Below are 20,867 nucleotides of genomic sequence, written 5' to 3'. Positions count from 1 at the left end.
TAAGTACTAACAATAAAGAGGTTTACCACATACTTGTATTGAGAATTGAACCTTTTGCAATGAAGGCTGAATCTAATAGAGATAAATATATACTTTGTAGAAAATAAAAGGGTCAAACAACCTTCATCCTGCTCATCACTTAGATAAATAAATAAGGGCTTCAACTCACTCAAAGTCATCAATCCAAGGAGTTGGGTATAATCCTGGATCTGTTTTGACACTTAGTAAAAGACCAATAGATATCATAATGTTAATTTTCCCTAAGTATGTGATTCGAGGGACTAGTAATGACTAGGGTTCTGTTTAACACTTATAAAGATGTCATTGAGTGTTAATTTTCTCAAAGTATGTGGTCCGAGGAACCAGGCATGACTAAGGTTTTATTTAATACTTATAAAAATGTCATTGAGTGTTAATTTTCCCAAAGCATGTGATCCGAGGAACCAGGCATGACTAAGGTTCTGTTTAACACTTATAAAGATGTCATTTGAGTGTTAATTTTCCTAAAGCATGTGGTCCGAGGACAAAGCATGTGGTCCGAGGAACCAAGCATGATTAAGGTTCTGTTTAACACTTATAAAGATGTCATTGAGTGTTAATTTTCCCAATGCATGTGGTCTGAGGAACCAAACATGACTAAGATTCTATTTAACACTTATAAAGATGTCATTGAGTGTTAATTTTTCCCAAGTATGTGGTCCGAGGAACCAGGCATGGCTAAGGTTCTATTTAACACTTACAAATATAATAATAGGAAGTACTATGTATTTACACAATAAATAAACATATGACAAAGGAAACTTTCATTAATAATAATACCTTTCTAGATTATTTACATTCCAAGGGCATGATATTTTATGTTCATCTAGGTCTTCGAGGAAATATGCTCCTATACCAGCCACCGAGGTAATGCGATATGGCCCCTCCCAGTTGAGCCTTAACTTTCCCCATGCTGGGTTCTTCGCAGTACCTAGCACCTTTCTCAACACCAAGTCACTAAGCGCTAATTGTCTCAGCTTTACATTGGCATCATAACCCTGCTTGAGCTTATGTTGGTAATATGTCAATTGGACCATTGCACTTTCTCTCATTTCTTCAATAAAATCTAAGCTCTTTTCTAACAATCCATTGTTATCACTCGGATTGAAAGAACTTGTCCTCAGCATTAGGAAGCCAGTCTCTAAAGGAATAACCACTTCGGCTCCATAAGTCATTGAAAAGGGGTTTCCCCTGTTGATCTGCGAGGTGTGGTTTAGTATGTCCAGAGGACATGCGACAGCTCTTCCACTCATTTTCCCTTCGCATCATCCAACCTTTTCTTGAGTCCATTCACTATGACCTTATTAACAGCCTCGGCTTGTCCATTCTCCTGGGGATAAGCTGGGGTAGAATATCTATTCGTAATTCCCAGGTTATAACAGTATCTCGTGAAAGATTTGCTATCAAACTAAAAGCCATTATCCGAGATGAGGTTACGAGGGACCCCAAACTATGTGACAATGTTTTTCCAAACAAATTTCTTGGCATCCACGTCCCTAATATTTGCCAAGGGCTCAACTTCAACCCACTTAGTGAAGTAGTCTGTGCCAACCAGCAAATGCCTCTTATTCCCTCCTGCCTTGGGGAAAGGGCCAACAATGTCTAAGCCCTATTGAGCAAATGGCCAAGGGTTAGATAGGGGATTAAGGACTCCTCCTGGTTGGTGCACGTTTGATGCAAATTTTTGGCATTGATCACACTTCTTCACATATTCTTATGCTTCCTTTTGCATGTTTAGCCACTAATAGCCCTGTCTGTTTGGCTCTGTGAGACAAAGATCTGCCTCCTGTGTGGATTCCACAAATTCCTTCATGTAACTCCTCCAAGAGTAGTTCTGATGCCTCAGGGTGTATGCAGAGTAGATATGGCCCAGAAAATGAGCACTTGTACAGCTTTTGGTCCTCGGTTAGCCAAAACCGAGAAGCTTTTCTTCGTATCTTGTCAACCTCTGATTTTTCCTCGGGTAGGATATCCTCCTTAAAGAATAGTACCACAGGGTCCATCTAGCTAGGCCCTACTCTAACTAAGTGAACATAGACCACCTCTTTTCTTACCTCTATGGGTAAGCTCCGTGCCAAGGAGGTTGCAAGCGTGGCCAGGGAATCAACATGTGCATTTCCACTTCTAGGGATGTGTAATAGGTTGAAAGATTCAAACCCTGATTGCAAATGCCTGACTTGACTCGAGTATCCTTGCATTCTCTCATCTCTCGCTTCTAACTCTCCCTTCACTTGGCCAACAACCAATCTTGAGTCCGAGAACATCTCTACTGCCTTTTTGCCCATTCTTTGAACCATGGTCATTCCCATTAGTAGAGCTTCATACTCAACCTCGTTGCTTGTGGCCGAGAATCTCAATCTTAATGGTGATTCTCTCAGGTGAGACCAGAACTAGCCCCACTCTGGGGCCCTTTTGATTCACTATGCCATCAACATATACCTTCCAAAATAAAGGTTCTTGTAGGATGACTGTGCTAACTGATTTTTCATCCATGTGTTATGCTTCTACCTCTTTCTTAAACGAGGATTCAGCGAACTCGGCCACAAAATCTGCGAGGACCTGGCCCTTAACAAAGGTACGAGGTATGTATTTGATGTCAAAATCCCCTAGGATCGTAACTAACTTGGCAATTCTCTCTGTGTAATTAGCACTTCAGAGCAAAGCTTTGAGCGGAAACTAAGTTAGGACAACAATTGTGTGTGCCTGGAAGTAATGGAGAAGTTTACGTGTAGCATGTACTATTGCCAAAATGACCTTCTCCAGTGGTAGGTAACAGACCTCGGCCTCATGCAGTGATTTGCTCGCATAATAAATTGGCTTTTGTATGCCGCTATCAACTCGTATCAACACTAGGCTTACAGCAATATAAGCAAACAGGACCTCGTCCATCTCAGGACTGGACATGATAGGTGGCCAAGAGAGATATTCCTTAAGCTTCTTAAAGGCCAAAGCACACTCCTCGGTCCACTCAAATCCCTTCCACTTATTCATCAACAAGAAGAAAGGTCTGCATCTATCCGCTAACCGAGAGATAAATTGGTTCAAAGTAGCAGTCATTCCAGTTAGCTTTTGGACTTCCTTGGGATTCCGAGGTGGTTGCAAATTGTTAATTGCCTTAATCTGATCGGGGTTAACCTCAATTCCTCGATGAGTTACCATGTAGCTTAGAAACTTGCCTGATCCCACACCAAAAGAGCATTTGGACGCGTTAAGGCACAACTTGTGTTTCCTTAGAATTTCAAAAAATTTCCTAAGGTCTCCTACATGCTCAGACACCACCTTACTCTTCACCACTATATCGTTTATATAGACCTCAATAATCTTGCCCAACTGTGGTTCGAACATTCTAGTCATCATTCTTTGATAGGTAGATCCTGCATTTTTCAAACCAAAAGGCATCACTTTGTAATGGTAGTTTCCAGTAGGAGTAACAAAAGCTGTCTTTTCCTGATCACCAAAGGATAGTGGTATCTGGTGGTATCTCTAAAAGGTGTCTAAGAAACTTATCCGATGATGGCCTACAGTTGCATTCATCAGCTAGTCTATCCTAGGCATAGGAAAGGGATCTTTTGGGCAAGCCTTATTTAGATTTGTGAAGTCCACACACACTCACCACTTCCCATTCTTCTTCTTCACCACCACAGTATTGGCCAACCACTCAGGGTAGAAAACCTCCTTGATAACCCTTGCCTGCTTAAGCTTCATCACTTCATCTCTGACGGTATTAGAATGATCATTGGATGAGCACCAAGGTGGTTGTTTTTTGGGGGTGATGGATAGATTAACATTTAAATGATAGCAGATGAAACTCAGATCCACCCCTGGGGCTTCGTAAGCGTTCCATGCAAAACCATCAATATTTCTCCTAAGAAACTCTATTAGCTCTTCTTTCTCTTGATGATTGTGTGGTACAATTCTCTGAAATTACAAAAGAGTGATCCTCTGATTCGATCTCCTTGCAAGACTTATTGATTGGATTTGTGGTAATGTGGTTTTGACTTGAACACAAAATATCCTTCAATTTGGTTGAGGGATGGATCGAAGATTGCTGAAACGGAATTACAATGAATCTCTGGCTATGAGCTTGTTAGAGATCCTTTGTTCTTCACGTTCTTCGTGTTCTTCGTGTGTTCTTCACCTTCGAAGGTTTGTGGTGGAAGTTCTTCGGGGCTTTAGAGGCTTGAATTCGTAGAGCTTCACTGATTTGTGAATTGTTGATGTTTTCGGACCTTTGAGCTTGATTCCCGCAAACTTTAGGATCTAGGCAGATGGTTTGGATGATTCTGCTTCGAATGTTCTCCGATCTTGGGGTTGAAGTTCTTGAAGTTCTTGAAGGCTTTGAGGCTTGATCTTTGCAGAGCTTTTTCACTTCTGAATCTTGGTCCTCCTAAATGTCTTAGGAAGGCTTTTATTTATAGGAGTTTGGGGGTGGGTGAACGACACGTGGCGGAGTCTGATTGGTGACACATGTCACAGTCTGATTGGTCCGCTTATGTCATCGCTTACACGTGCTGGACTGCTTGTGTCATCGGTTACAAGTGCGAGGCTGGTTGTGTTATCGCTTACACGTGCGCTGATGTGTGATTGGTTTTTGCATAACACTTGGCAAATTTCTGTTGGCTTCTGAATAGTGATAGCAAAACCTAGTAGCAGTACGTGGTGCTTTGCAATTGCCTGTATTTTGTGGACTTGGTAATGTGACGTGTCAGCTTGTGATAGGTCGGGAGTTTTCCCTCTCTACAAAGCCCAAACCCAAAGTGTAAAGGGATATTGGCCCAGTGAGCCCAGTATAATAAATTTGTAGAAAGTGAGTTAAAGAACTAGGTTCTAATGAGTTGGACAACGGATAGAATGGGTTTGAAAGATAATCAAACAAAGTAAGAAGGATTTATCCAAATAAATTCACTCTTGGTACGGTCCGAGGAGGTAAGTTCTAATATAAATCAATTGAACATATTACTAATACAATTTTGATTACTACAGTCTTTTCTCTCCTTATTTTCCGATCCCCTTCCTTTGGGGTCTCCACTCTGATTTATACTACGTCTCTTCTTTCATCTTTACCTCACACGTGGACAGCTGATGGCTTATGTTGATCCTTGTCCCATCAGTCTCATCTAGAAGTCTTTCGGGGTGGTTGTAAGGCTGAAAAAGTACTGTTTAGAGATCACTTCCTCATTAATACGGCCAAAGAGTTAGCTACAAAGCATTCAATGTAGTGGTAGCAAATTTCCCTTAGATATTTTTGAGTTCCCATCCTTCTTGTACGTTTTTTAGGCACGTCCATATCACTGGAGCTTCCTTGAAGGTCACCTTGATTATTAGGATACACATTTGAGATGTGCCCAGCTTATCTGAGAAGATATTCCTCCTCGGACCACCTTCCCATTCGTACCCCACTCATGGGATTCTAAGCTTTACCCAACCAATACCATTTATTTGTCCTCGGATCACCATGCTCTTAGCCAGAGCCTAAGGCCCAATATATGAGTTGGGCCTTTAACCCTACATGTAGAGTCATAAATCTAAACTTAAAAAATATAAACAATAAACTCAATTAAAAATTTATTATACTTCTATACAAAATTTCGAATGCATATTACTTCCAACATATATTTAAAACCAATTTATGTTCATCTAAAACTAGTTCTAACCCATTCTATTTAGTTCTCATTCGAAACTGTTTTTGATCTATTTAAAACTAAACCAAATATTTTTGAAAAAACTAATTATTAATTCAAAAATAAATCACAATAAAACAGTATACCATGTTTTAAAAATTGGTTGTTCATATCTTATTTAAAAAATGTGAACATATGAAATAAATTTATGCATCAAAATAACAAAAAATTAGTTTAAAAGTAATAAAAATTTTTTTTTGGTAAATAGAATAAAAAAAATGAATAATTTGCATGTTCTGCCAAATAAATTGCCAAAATATAAGTTTGACCATCAAAAATATTTAGCTTAAGTAAGAAGTTTAAAATGCATTAGATGAAGATGTAAAAGAATTTCCTCTTTAATGCCATATATATAATTTCATAATATATAGAATAATTGGTTTTAATAATATGTAGAATTTAAATATAAAAAAAAAATGATTTTTGATTGACTTCATAATTTTATGTCATGATAAGATAACTTAGAATTCATGTCATTATTCTAATAAATATTTTTCAATTAAGTTTAAATGTTTTATAATTTATAATTTATAATTTATATATTTACATACTATAATAGAATCTTACATATAATAATAAATATTTTCATATATAAGCACAATCATTAAAAATGCTTATTAATAATTATCATAATAATCAAATATCATAGGGGGAAAATAACAGAAAGAGAACATCAAATTTTTTAATTTGGTTCTATAAAAATGCTAAACTATTTGAGTTTATATTATTTAGAATTCACAATTTTTTAATAATGCAATTCAATACTAAACATGACTAAAGCAGGTTGATCTTTAGTAAAAAAATATCGTAATTAAACCATACAAGTTCATTTCTACAATATCTACAAAATTTTCTTATCTTTTAGTCTTTAATCTTACTCCTTTTTTTTTCATAAGTAACACCCTTTTTTTTTTATTGAATTTAAACTACAATACCTATTATATTAATGAAAATTAAAATACATTTTGGTGAGATATTGTTAGTGATTACATTTTTATATATAAAATGTTAATAATGGTTATATTTATCTATATTATTAAATAGTTATTAATTAAATTATTTATGATATCATCAAATCAACTACTAATTAGACCTTGATTGTTCTAAAAAAATCAAGAATCACTGAGGGTTCTATCGGAACCACTCTCTTTTCGATCCTATCTTTAATTAGGTTTTTAAACCGAATGTTTCGTTCATGTATGAAAAAAGGAAAATAGTTTTCTAATCTGTTTATACATTTAGTTGATAAAATTTATAATGAATTTTATCTTTGAGTTGATGATAAGTTTTGGTAAGAAAATTTGGATATGCATCAAATGGGTTGAAAGTTGTTTGGAATTCTTTTGTGGTAGATTTAAATGGACTTTGTTAGTTATAAATTAGAGGGACACCTGGTCAAATTATAGTGCATCGAGTGGGTTCTAGTTAGCTCAACTGGTAAAGTTTTTTATAATTGAATAAAAGCTACTATCAAGAGTGAACATTATAAGTTGAAACTCTCTCAAAAGAAATACGTGACATAAAATTAGAGTGGATTAATCCTTTTTATTTTCTTTGTTTTAAATATATTATATTTAGACATGTAAAAGAGGAGGAGAGACACCATCTCCATCATCAGGGTAAATAACAGACACTAGGATATCAAAGATGGTGTCATCCTTTCAAAAATTAGAAACACACTATTTTGTTTGATAATTTGAATGATTTAACCAAAGCCACTTGCATATAATTATAATCTACTTGACTTTAAAATTGGTATTTAAGCACTACTACTACCTAAAATACTTAACAACCATTCATTTCTTATCCCTTGTCATGCTCCATTCAGTCCTCCTTCGCATTTTCCATGAGATATAATTGCAATAAATGTATCATTCTCAATGATAAGTGTCTCTTGGCCGTGTAGACTAAAGCCACTTCTCCGCGTGACTGTGGACCATATCAACAATCTTCTCTGAAATTTGGCTAATTAGAGAGAAAAAGAAACACAAAGACCAGGCTATGAGGAGAAAATCTAGCATCTGGCTCCATGAGAGAGAGAGAGAGAGCATGTTCAGTGAGATGGTGAGTTTGCCTTTTGTGTCACGCAAGGGCTTCTTTGGACTATTTGTGGAATAAAATATATAAATAGATACGGTCTGGTTTGGTGTACGCATTTAAACTTAGTTTATTATGTATTTCAGATTTTGGTGTTTGCATTTCTAACTAATATGTATTTCAATTCTCATTAATGTTCTCTCAAAAAAAAAAAAATCTCATTAATGTAATAGGCATTATAGGTTAATTTCAAATATTAAAAAAAAAAAAAAAGTATCATACTTTAAAGACTAGAGATTAATTAGAAAAAATTGTAGATAAATTTAAAAAAATATATTATTAGTAATTATATTTAATTATATTATTAATTCATTAAATAGTCATTTATTAAATTATTTATGATATCAATGGTTCAACCACCCTTTGATCCCACTCTTTTTGGATCTTACGTACAGTCAGGTTTTAACACTCAATAAATCCAAAGTCTTGTTTGAGTGGAAAAAAAAATGATAGTTTATTGATCTATTTATATATTTACCTAATAAAATTTTCTTTGATTTAATATTTGATTTGAAAATGATAAGTTTTGGTAAGAAAATTTGGATGAACTTCAAATGGTTGAAATTTGTTCTGACTTCTTAATAGAGTTGAAGTTATAAATTGGAGGGACACATGGTAAAAATTATAATGCAATTAATTTGTGTAAGGACACAATTTGTAACTACCCAAAATGATATTGGGTTCGTACATAAAAAGGCTCAAACAATATCATTTGTAGAGCGTGGGTTTGGAAGGCTAAACCTTGGTCACCGGACGATGGTTTGTCGTGGTATTCATATAGAATTAAATCGTGTTCGCTCGAGGAGTCTTTCTCCTGGAGATGGGCTGGGAGGCTTTTGTTCTTGGCCATTTTTCCCAGCCCCCTCCCCCTCTTTCCGGACTGCTTGCTTCCCTTTTTATATTAGCCTATATCCCTTATTCTACGTCCACGTGTAGGTTCGACTTTCTAGGACTGATACTTGTCCCATCAGCCCATACCCAAAGTGGTTGGGGGTGGTTGTAAAAGCTGAAAAGTATGGCTCTGTCAGGTGCAGAGTGTTCAATGGCAGTAATAGCAGCTTTCCCTTTGTCCTTGGTCGTTGTACTATCCAGTGTCCCTTTCCCTATCAACATAGATATTTTAGGTTTTTCCCAAAACTGTTCCTGTACCGCTCTTGCCCTTTCTTTCAAGGGGACCTCGGATATGCCGAGGACAGAATTGTCCTAGATTATGTCTCAGGACTACTTGGACTTTTATTACACGTCCTCGGCTATACCCCTCCTTGGCTCGGGCCTTGGGCCCCAATGTAAAAACGGGCCAGGGCCAGGGCTTCTTGGGCTTCACAATAGCCCTTCAAAATCCTGCTGTCCGACCTCTTAGTCGGAAAGGAGGGTTTTGGTGATGCCAAGCCTTTATTACAGCTCATTTAACTCTGACCTTCATTAATGTTGGTATCCCTTCATCTATTTAGGAAATATGCCGAATTACAAGATATTCTTCTAGATTCACTCACGATGCGCTCCTGCCGTTTCAGTGTTCGAGATGCGTCTTTAATGAGTTCCCCTTACGAGACCATTCAAATTCGACAGTTATTGACGGCGTCGGAAAGTGGAGTGAGTATATTTGCGTTTACAGATCTTCTTGGAAATTTGCATAAATTAAATGTCACCCATATCTTGCTTTCCATATAAGAAGAAAGGCAGGAGGTTATTTCCATCACACAGAGACCCCTCAAATCCTCTAAAGTCTTAAATTTCTAGCCTTGCCCAAAGTTTCCCTTATCCGCACGCTCAACCCTTGGATTGTGATACGTCTGAGGTAGAAGTGGGAATGAAGAGACCACATCCTTCCTAGAAGCGCTGTGTTCTTCCGAAGCTTAAAATGGCTCGGTCAGGGCAGGGTTGGCAGAGACTCAAGATACCTCTCATCCCCCCTTCAGTCAAAATCCGAAGCAGGGGCTTGTCGCGTCAAGCTTTTGGTGCGACTGAGTTAGGGTCACCCATTATCAGTACCAGCCGCTCTCTTATGAGCATAGCTAATATGGCACCAGCGTGTTAGGAGTCAGAGCTGACGCAGGGACAAAGTGTCCCTGCTTCTTCCCCTCTTCCTTCACTGGTGCCTCCTTTTGCCTCCCCTTCTTCTTCTTTCCCATCACCAGATCCATCCTGGTGCTTTTTCTTCTTCCTCTTCTTCTCCTCTTCCACCAAGGGAGGGCCTCCTCTCAATATGGGAGCTACTGGAGCAAAATTTGGAAAGACTTCGGAGCAGAGCTTAAAAAAGACTTCTGGTTGCTTGTTTGTTGCTTTTCTTTTTTTATTGTTTTTGCAACTCGTTTTCTGTATAGGCTTGTTTAAGCCCTTCATTGTACGCTGTAATACTTCTTTATATTAATAGAAGTCAACAGTGCTTTATTTTGTATATTTTACCTCTTCTTTTTGAAATGGTTATGCCATGAATAGACGTACTACCATATGACTTCTTTTTTATTTTTATATTCTGAACGATGCTTAGGGCCGAAATCCCAGTTAATAAACAGACCTTACTCTGTGCTTATTGAAACTATCCGGCACAATAATGCCGACTTGAACAAATGATATTTAGGGAAAAAGAAACTTTGTTTGAGAGAAAGATGTAATTCTATCCTTATCGGGCTATTCGGCTTGATAATGCCGTCCTAAAAAAGAAACAGCACTTAGGACTGAAACCCCTGCTAAGGAAAAGATGTTAAGAAAAAGATGTTGTTGCAGACTTAATAGAACTGTTTGGCACAATAATGCCGAACTAAGAAAATGATACGTACCCCAAAACAGCCGAGATGGTAGCTGAATGCTTGGTGCGGTGTAGGAGGTAGCCATCTGAGGATGGGTGGTTCAAAAGTGGACCGTCCATGTGGGCTGTCAAGTACTTAGAGTGTTTCGCCGCCTTCCTAATAGCTTTTGTAGCCTTGGTCCTTTTTTGGTATCCAGTCCGAGGACCGAGGTACGACCATGCCGAGCTCAAACGCTCGTTTGCATCAATTCCCTTAGAGCTAAGGCTCTGAGGACAGATCAGGATCTTCATTATGCCTAGGACTTAATCCGACTTTTAGTAAATGATCTTCCTGTAGGTCTGAGTAACCTAACATTCTTCTTAAGAAGTTGGTTTCCCCATAGGTTTGAGTCCGAGGACCATGCAATACCTTGGTTCTGTCCAAAACTTGATTTTTAAGTAGTTGGTTTTCCCATATGTTTGAGTCCGAGGACCATGCAATACCTTGGTTCTGTCCAAAACTTGATTTTTAAGTAGTTGGTTTCCCCATAGGTTGAGTCCGAGGACAATGCAATACCTTGGTTCTGTCCAAAACTTGATTTTTAAGTAGTTGGTTTCCCCATAAGTTTGAGTCTGAGGACCATGCAATACCTTGATTCTGTCCAAAACTTGATATTTAAGAAGTTGGTTTCCCCATAGGTTTGAGTCCGAGGACCATGCAATACCTTGGTTCTATCCAAAACTTGATTTTTAAGTAGTTGGTTTCCCCATAGGTTTGAGTCAGAGAACCATGCAATACCTTGGTTCTGTCCAAAACTTGATTTTTAAGTAGTTGGTTTCCCCATAGGTTTGAGTCCGAAGACCATGTAATACCTTGGTTCTGTCCAAAACTTGATTTTTAAGAAGTTGGTTTCCACATAGGTTTGAGTCCGAGGACCATGCAATACCTTGGTTCTGTCCAAAACTTGATTTTTAAGTAGTTGGTTTCCCCATAGGTTTGAGTCCGAGGACCATGCAATACCTTGGTTCTGTCCAAAACTTAATATTTAAGAAGTTGGTTTCCCCATAGGTTTGAGTCCGAGGACCATGCAATGCCTTGGTTCTGTCCAAAACTTGATTTTTAAGTAGTTGGTTTCCCCATAGGTTTGAGTCCGAGGACCATGCAATACCTTGGTTCTGTCCAAAACTTGATTTTTAAGTAGTTAGTTTCCCCATAGGTTTGAGTCCGAGGACCATGCAATACCTTGATTCTGTCCAAAACTTGATTTTTAAGTAGTTGGGGGAATTAACCCCTCGGCTATGGCGTGGGACCTTGGTTTAGGGGGATTAGCTTCTCGGCCAAGCCCCTAGAACCATCCGTGCTGCTGACGCTACGAAGCACAGCCCCTAGTGAAGAAACGTAGCCCCTAGTGGAACTTTACGCTAGAACACTACATCCGGCTGTTGGAAATGATGTGAGGGATTGTCTCAACCCACTACCTGTGCCATGGCACAAGCCCTTCCCACAGACGGCGTCAATTGTAAGGACACAATTTGTAACGACCCAAAATGATATTGGGTTCGTACGTGAAAATGCCCAAACAATATCATTTGTAGAGCGTGGGTTTGGAAGGTTAAGTCTTAGTCACCGGACGGTGGTTTGTCGTGGTATTCATATAGAATTAAATCGTGTTCACTCGAGGAGTCTTTCTCCTGGAGGTGGGCTGGGAGGCTTTTGTTCTTGACCATTTTTCCCAGCCCCCCCCCCCCTCTTTCCGGACTGCTTGCTTCCCTTTTTATATTAGCCTGTATTCCTTATCCTACGTCCACGTGTAGGTTCGACTTTCTAGGACTGATACTTGTCTTATCAGCCCATACCCAAAGTGGTTGGGGGTGGTTGTAAAAGCTGAAGAGCATGACTCTGTCAGGTGTAGAGTGTTCAATGGCAGTAATAGCAACTTTCCCTTTGTCCTTGGTCGTTGTACTATCCAGTGTCCCTTTCCCTATCAACATAGATATTTTAGGTTTTTCCCAAAACTGTTCCTGTACCGCTCTTGCCCTTTCTTTCAAGGGGACCTCGGATATGCCGAGGACAGAATTGTCCTCGGTTATGTCTCAGGACTACTTGGACTTTTATTACACGTCTTCGGCTATACCCTTCCTCGGCTCGAGCCTTGGGCCCCAATGTAAAAACGGGCCAGAGCCACGGCTTCTTGGGCCCCACAATTTGTTATTCTAAAACTAACTTGAAATATATGACACAAAATAATTAGAGCGGATTAACGTTTTATTTTTATTTTTATGAATAGAGTGGATTAACTTAACCTTTGTTGTTGCTTTGTTTTAAAGATATTTTATGTAGATATGGAAAACTTATTCGCAAAGTTCATGAGTAATACGGTATAAAAATAATCTATTAAGGAAAACGTTAGTCCGTTTGGATTGAGAGGCAGTAGAGTAGGGTAAAGTAGATTTAGAAAAAAATTAGCCTATTTTTAACCAATTCTACTCTACTCCCCTCTTCTCCCACTCCTTTCCCCATCCATCCAAATAGGCGGTGTTAGCGTATAGAAGCACCCCAATAATCCAATAATCTTTTTCAAAAAAAAAAAAATGTGTGATTAACCAAACCATATTCCATTTTCTCAAGCATAAAATATAAAATAAAATGGTCCTAATTTGTATGTCTTTGCATTTGGATCTGTCTTCATAATTAATATCCGAGCTCTCTCTCTTTATCCAAATCCTCCTCATGCTCTTAATGCTCTACATGGATCAGTTTTTCTCAGATCGACCTGTAAGTCCATCTTTCATAGTTTCTCTTTCAATTTTTTGCTCCATGGGTTTTCTAGGATCTTGGCTAGACCGAAAAATGGGCAAACTTGCCAAGCATGGCAATTTCCTGTAGAGAATGGCCTAGTTTTGGCAAGTCTTCCACATTCAACAAACGTATATGGGTCTTAGATATGAAACTTCGGATAGGATCCTCATCACTACACTAATTAACCAACATAGGGACGTTATCCCTTTGGACATGTGAGAGTATTGAGTAGCAGACTCTAAATAAATTCCTACAGGATACATGAAGTCATTCATGGTTAATTCCATAAAAAGAAAGATTTTTCATTCATCCATATGTTGTATTTTTGGATTTGTGATGAAAGCATTTTGTTATCATTGTTGTACCACACCGGGATTCAGTGTGTTTGACCCCAATCTTCTTTGTTCTTTCTTGTGGTTCTTGGTGACATGTATGCAAAGTGTGTGCTTGTATAGACATTGATGTTGGTGTGAATGACACTTTTTTCTTTATTTTTCCATTTTTTCATGAGTCGTTACCAACCGTTGATAACTTAATATAGCTAAGGTTCTCCTTCGTTAAGTGTTCCTAAACTAATATTACAAATGAGAGTTTAAACGTGGAGAAAAAAAGTTGATAAAAGTAAAAAGAGTTAACAATTACAAGAAATAAAAAAGAGAGTTAAGTTTTATTATATAATATAGTATACAATAATTATTCTACACCCAAACAAAAAAAGTGTAGAAAGAAACTCACCACATAAATATATTACATTGGAAAAATGTTAAAATCACAAATTATTTTACTAATAGCTGATGTAGTGGGTGGTTATTAGTAATTGAAAAAATGGTGCTAATGGCCAGTAGGCTTAGATTAATACCAATAAGAATTTGTCACATTAACAATTTGTTATTTTTATTTATTTTTGTTTCAACCTACAAAAATAAGGCAAGAAAGCTGGGATTTTAGTCTTTATGTTTTTTAGAAAGAGATTTTAGTCTTTATTTGGAAACAAAACCAAGCACATAACTTTACTTGGTAGGTAGGACTGAGATTATAAATTGAATTGAAATCAAATCTGGTTACCCTAATTCTTAATGTGAATTTGGCATGTTAACATTTATTCTTTGTCTTCTCAAAAAAAAAAACATTTATTTTCTGTCCAAGGCTGAAAAAATTGGCATACCAAATGTATTTTTTGGAATAAAATTAATTTTTCATGATAATGAATAATGATGATTGAGGATGTGAATATGATATCTGCCAAAACAAAATCAAATGTCACCCTTCTTAAATTGGTTAAATAGTAAATGTCAATTCACCATAGTACATTGTACATTCTTATCTTTCATTCCAAAATTGTAATTATCTGTTTCCTTAATTGCTTTGTAAGGCATGCCATAGGTTCAATTCTTTTTTTTTTTTTTTTTTTTTTTTTTTTTTTTGAGTCCATTGCTTGATGTATAAATATCCCTCTAGAGTCTAGATTGAATAATGCAGTCTCGCAATGTTATTCTTTTGTAGCCATTGTAAGTGTACATGTTTCCCACCCAACCACCTTTGTTCCTTAATCTATACTAGCCCTTTCATAAGAGTGAGAAAAGTTTATGAGAAAACAGGGAGGCTTTTATATCAGATCAACGATTTACCAGAAGACATTCACAGTCCATACAGAAAATATACTTCATTGAACGGCATGTTCCTTGCCTAATAATTTTCAATTTCAGTTATCTTAGTTATTTGATGATCAAATTTCTATTTGCAAGCTGCAACTCTTGCTGGCCAAGGCACCTGACATTTAAAAAAAAAATTACACTTATATATATATATATATATATTGTATTTCATATATCTATACTATATATAAAATGACTCATCTTTTTCAACTGGACTTTTATGTGGTTCAAAAATACCATCATTAATGAAGAGTGGCTTCATTTAAAAATAGGATTATAAATGTGAAATAACAAATTCATTTTGAATTTTTTTAAAAAAATTTCCTAAAATTTAGGATTTTTTTCCCTTCACTTTCAAATATCTCTAAAGTTTATCCTTTTTATTTGTTTAAAAAAATGAAAAATATATATTTCTAAATTATAATAGATGTAAATTATTAATCTTTACACAAAAAAAAAAAATAAAAAAAAATAGAAGAGTCTTTTAGCCCGTGTAAATACATGCTCAAAGGCTAGTTTTATATATAAAAATATCTTCTTCTTTTTTCTTTTTTTTCTTTTTTTTGATAGGATAAGAATATCTATTTTGAACACAAGAAAGGAGTTTTATTATTGGCTTAACTTAAACTCTTATCCTTAAGTAGTTTGGCCTCGTTATATTTGCATTTTCTCATATCTTGACACATGCATGCTTGAAAACCTGCAATTCAGATCCTTCACATAAAATCAACTTGGAATTTATTTTCTTTTATTTATTTATTTTTTTGGTTCTCTAAGCCGGAGCTTTGATGATATCCATCAAATAAGAAAATAAAAGCCCATTATTGACATTTTGGTATGCAATTGTCTTTTACAGCAACAAGGCTGAAGCTAAGCAGGCATTCAGCATTGAAGCACACACAATTGGAGGCGGAAGCCTGAATGGGATAAGTATGTTCCATTGTTCCTACTACCAGACCTCTTGTTTCATTCTCAGTTTATAAATATTAAAAAAAAAGGCATGTCACCTAAAAAAATATATTAATTATCCTTTGACTCTTTTTGTCTTAGTGTGTGTCAATTTATAATTTATCCATTATGTTATAACACATTTTATATGAGTAGTACTAAAATTGAATATAACAATAATTAAGTTAATAAATTTTTACTAGTCTCATGACTCTCATCTTGATTCACCACTGACATCACTTATTAATCTATCAATAAAAAAATAAAAAACCACCACGAAAGTTGAGATTTTTTTTTTTTTTTTTTTGGGTGATTTCTTATATTTTGCTCTATTGCACATATAAAGGAGAATCTCTTGCATTGTTGGGGACTTGGTGTTTTTTTTTTTTTTTTTTTTAAATTATCTGGTGTTCTTTAACTTGGTATTGTTTACTCTTTTTCAATGGGTGCAACTTTCCAATCCAAGTCCTTCTTCCCACATTTTTTTTTTTTTTGATAATCTTTTTTCCCTCTAATTGAGACAGAGAAAGTGCAAGATACACAAACAAGTTCTCAATACAAATCGAACTAGTCTTAAAGACTGAGAGATTGGTTTGGCATAGGTTTTTTGTTCAAATCCAACAAAACTGCTAGAGGGGAAAAAGATACCAATAACGAAAGCTACATCACATTACTATAAATTCTATATTGTCATGCTATTATGCTTCATCTCATCTTTACTAGTGGATGAGGAAGGCAATTGGCGTAATTCAAAGGAAGTCATAGCTAGCATAGCTGTGTCATATTTTGAGAAAATGTATACCACTTCCTGTCCTACCCGTGAAGCAGAAGTGATAGCCACAATTCTTACTAGAGTAACAGATGAAATGAATCAGTTTCTCACAAAGGAGGAGGTGGAAGAAGCACTTAAGCAGATGCACCCTAGAAAAGCCCCTGGTTCGGATGGTATGTCTGTTATTTTCTTTCAAAAATATTGGAACATAGTGGGAAATGATGTCATTTGTATGATCCTAATTGTGCTCAATTCTAATATGTCAATGGCTGAAATAAACAGAACCAATATAACTCTACTTCCAAAAACAGAAAACCCCACTAAGATGACAGAATTTAGACCTATAAGCTTATGTAATGTTGTCTATAAGATTATATATAAAGTCTTAGCAAACCGCCTCAAAACCATCCTCCCTCAAATCATTACTGAAAACCAAAGTGCTTTCCTCCATGAGAGGTTAATTACTAATAATGTGTTAGTTGCTTTTGAATTAATGCACTATCTTGATCATAAAAGGGATGGAAAGGACAGCTATATGGCTGTCAAGCTCGATATGAGCAAAGCATATGATAGAGTTGAGTGGGGTTTCATTGAGAAAGTTATGGAGCGATTGGGTTTTCATGAAAAATGGATCAACACTATTATGAGTTGTATTACTACTGTTACTTACTCTGTTTTGATTAATGGGGTGGCCTAGGGGTGCATTTTGCCTTCGAGGGGTCTTTGTCAGGGAGACCCCCTTTCTCCTTATTTATTTCTCCTTTGTGCAGATGGCTTCTCTTCCTTCATATATAATGCAGTAAGGAACAATATGCTCAGTGGTGTTTCTATTTGTAGAAGGTGTCCAATGGTCACCCACCTTTTCTTCACCGACAATAGCCTATTGTTTTGCAAGGCTAGCACATAGGAATGTTAGAATCTAATGGCTATTCTTGACCTCTATGAAGCAGCCTCTAGACAAAAGAAAAATGCTGATAAGTCCTCAATCTTTTTTAGCACTAACACCCCCCTGGAGCTTAAAAATGAGATTATGGAAGTCATGGGTCCAATGCAAGATTCAAAGCATAACAAATACCTTAGGCTACCTTTAATTATTGGGAAGTCCAAAAAGAGGTCTTTACTGAAATAAAGGAGAAGGTTGCAAAGAAATTATTCGGATGGAAAGAAAAAATGTTATCTATTGGTGGTAAAGAGATTCTCATAAAGGCGGTTGCCCAAGCCATTCCAACGTATGCTATGAGCTGTTTTCTCTTACCCAAAGGGCTTTGTGATGAAATTGAAGGCATGATGAGAAGGTTCTCGTGGGGGCAAAGAGATCAAGAATCAAAGATTGCTTGGGTGGGCTGGAAGAATCTTTGCAAATCCAAGCTAAAAGGGGGCATGGGGTTTAGGAACTTCCAAGCTTTCAACTTGGCCATGCTAGCAAAGCAAGGATGGAGATTGCTCTCTAATCCCCATTCTCTTTTAGCTCTAATTTACAAAGCAAAGTATTTCCCACATGGTGATGTATTGAACTCAAAGCTTAGCTGCTGCCCATCTTATGCTTGGCATAGTATTTTTCGAGCTTTAGAAGTTATAAGGTGTGGCACTAGATGGAGAGTGGGGAATGGTCAGCGAATTCACGTTTGGGATGATAAATGGCTCCCTACCCCTACTACATATAAGGTTGTCTCTCCTCCTAGCCTTTTTGATGATTTTCCGATGGTCTCAGCTCTTATAGACCATGAATCTAGGAAATGAAAAGCTGAGCTTATTTGTACTTTATTCCTTCCTTTTGAAGCTGAGGCAATTCTAAACATACCACTGAGTTTCAATTTGCTAGAGGACAAACTTATTTGGGTAGGAAATAGAAAGGGTGACTTTATGGTGAAGAGTGCATATTACATTGCCCTTGGTTTGGTAGATGTTGTTGAATCTGGCAAATGCTCTTCTGGTGACCCAAGGACTCCCCTGTGGAAGAAAATGTGGCATCTAAAGATTCCAGCAAAGATTAGAATCTTCGGTTGGAGGGCCTGCATGAACGGTCTTCCTACTAGACTGAACTTATGTAAAAGGGGGGTAAAAATTGGGCCATTGTGTCCTATTTATGATCAAGAGATGGAATCCATAACCCACGCATTATTTCAATGTGATTTGGCATTACAAGTGTGGAACAGATGGGACGGTTGCCTGGTGAATATGCGAGGAAGTCAGCTTGATGTATCAAATATTGCTTTAAAAATTCTAAACGAGGCACTACTCAAGACTTGGAGATTTTTCTTGTAACGTCTTGGACAATATGGTATAGCAGAAACAAAAATGTCTTCGAGAATGTAAGTTACTCTGATGAACAAATTTGGTTTTCTGCAAACACAATGAGGTGGGAGTTTAAAGAAGCTATGGATGTGTGTTGTCAACCCCAAAATAATGAGGCGACTAGGTGGGAGGTTCCTCCATCGGGGTGGGTCAAGATCAATGTGGATGGTGCTACTTCCAATGAAGGGTGTCCATCTAGTGTCGGGGTGATAATTAGAGACAGTAAAGGAGAAACAGTGGCAGCCCTCTATGAAGTCCTCCAAGGCCAATATTCGAGCTTAGAAACTGAAATCGTGGCTCTAGAAAAAGGGATCCTTTTGGCTAAGGAAATGGCGCTTACACAGGTCATTTTTGAATCTGATGCTCTTACAATGGTTCAAGAAATTCTATCATAAGAATCAAATGGTAGCCTAGGCCATTTATATCAGGGCATTGAGGACCTCCTTAAGTCTTTTAGGTGTTGGAAGTTATGTCACCTGAGAAGAGAGCACAATAGGGTGGCCCATGAGCTTGCTCATCATGCTAGATATAGTGCTGCAAGTCAGGTGTGAAAGGGATGTTCTCCCCCGATGGTCCATCACCTAATCCAAATGGAATGTTCTTAGCCTGTTGGCTGTTCTTGTCCTGTTCTGGTGTTGTTTTCTTTGCTTTTGTAGTTTCGGTTTCTCTCATCAAAAAAAAAAAAAATATATATATATATATATATATATCTTAAATTGTTCACTAGACTAGCCACAAATAGCCCCATTTCTAGTTTGATTTGAAATATTTTATTAAGGGTTTACCATTCTATTGCTTCTTTATCCTTTCCATGTAATCCATCATGCTTTTCCCCTATTTTTCTTTTAGCACTTTAGCTATAAAATTCTCATAACTGACACCTTGAAACAAATATTTTTTCTTCCTTGTATCCAGAACAAATTACCTCAATATCATGGTTATGAGTATAATGGATGGCACATGTAGCTTTACAACAGTTAGGCTTTATTGTAGCTTAAAAAGGCGTGATAAGCCCGGAAATCGGGTTTATTGAGGCTTTGAAAGGCGTGATATGCCTAGAAACATGTGGAAGGGGGATCAAACATGAGGTTTAAAGACTTCGGAAGGAGGGGCCAAACCAAATTCAAAAGCTTCAAAATTTTATTTTTCCATTCATATTAGAAATGTGGTAACCAACCTGAGTTATGTTTATCCCAACAACAGATTTTTCTAGTCAATAAGTCAAGGTCTTGTATGGTCATTTATCTCTAAATATTTATGTACCAATATAATTATTTGATGTATGTTTACAGATAGATCAAACAACAAACTTGCCTTGTCAATAGGTCAAAGTCTAGTATGATTATTTATGAGTAACAATTCATGTACCAATACAATTGTCCAATATATTGTTATAAATAGATCAAGTTTACTAGCTTTACATTCTCAGGGAGGGAAGTGTCCTTGCTCTACATATTGTTCTCTTTCCTGCCTAATGTCAACTTCTTCAAGCTCTATGTCTATAAATAGATCAAGTGTGCTAGTTTTACATAGTGTTCCCTTCCCTGCTTAATGTCAATTTCTTCAAGCGTAGATTATGTAACTAATGTAATTCTTAATGAGAAAATTAATCAATGTAATGTTATGGAAAATATTACCTAAATGAAATTAGAAAATTGATTGCTAAAATTAAAATTTTACATCATATTTGGAAGGAGGATGCATATTTAGTTTGGTTATAGATTAAAATTAGTTCTCAATGATGGGAAGCAGATACCTTTCATCTGCCACCATGTCAGCCATTTTGGGAATGTGAGTTTGAAGTTGGAAGTGGTAAAAACACAAAAAAAAAAAAAAAAAAAAAAAAAAAAAA

At 36.7% G+C, this 20,867-nt stretch overlaps 1 protein-coding gene across 1 annotated transcript; it reads left to right on the top strand.

The window, feature by feature from the left end:
* The first annotated feature begins 17,890 nt into the window (after window positions 1-17,890).
* Window positions 17,891-18,460, top strand: LOC126701160 (uncharacterized mitochondrial protein AtMg00310-like). Its single transcript, XM_050399282.1, has one exon. It carries the CDS (start codon window positions 17,891-17,893, stop codon window positions 18,458-18,460), a length of 570 nt encoding a protein of 189 aa, XP_050255239.1.
* Window positions 18,461-20,867: the final 2,407 nt, after the last annotated feature.

The sequence above is a fragment of the Quercus robur genome, chromosome 9, assembly GCF_932294415.1.
Source record: "Quercus robur chromosome 9, dhQueRobu3.1, whole genome shotgun sequence".
Classification (NCBI taxonomy): Eukaryota; Viridiplantae; Streptophyta; class Magnoliopsida; order Fagales; family Fagaceae; genus Quercus; species Quercus robur.
The sequence above is the reverse complement of the archived record's forward strand: the minus strand, read 5'-3'. Positions and strand labels throughout refer to the sequence as shown.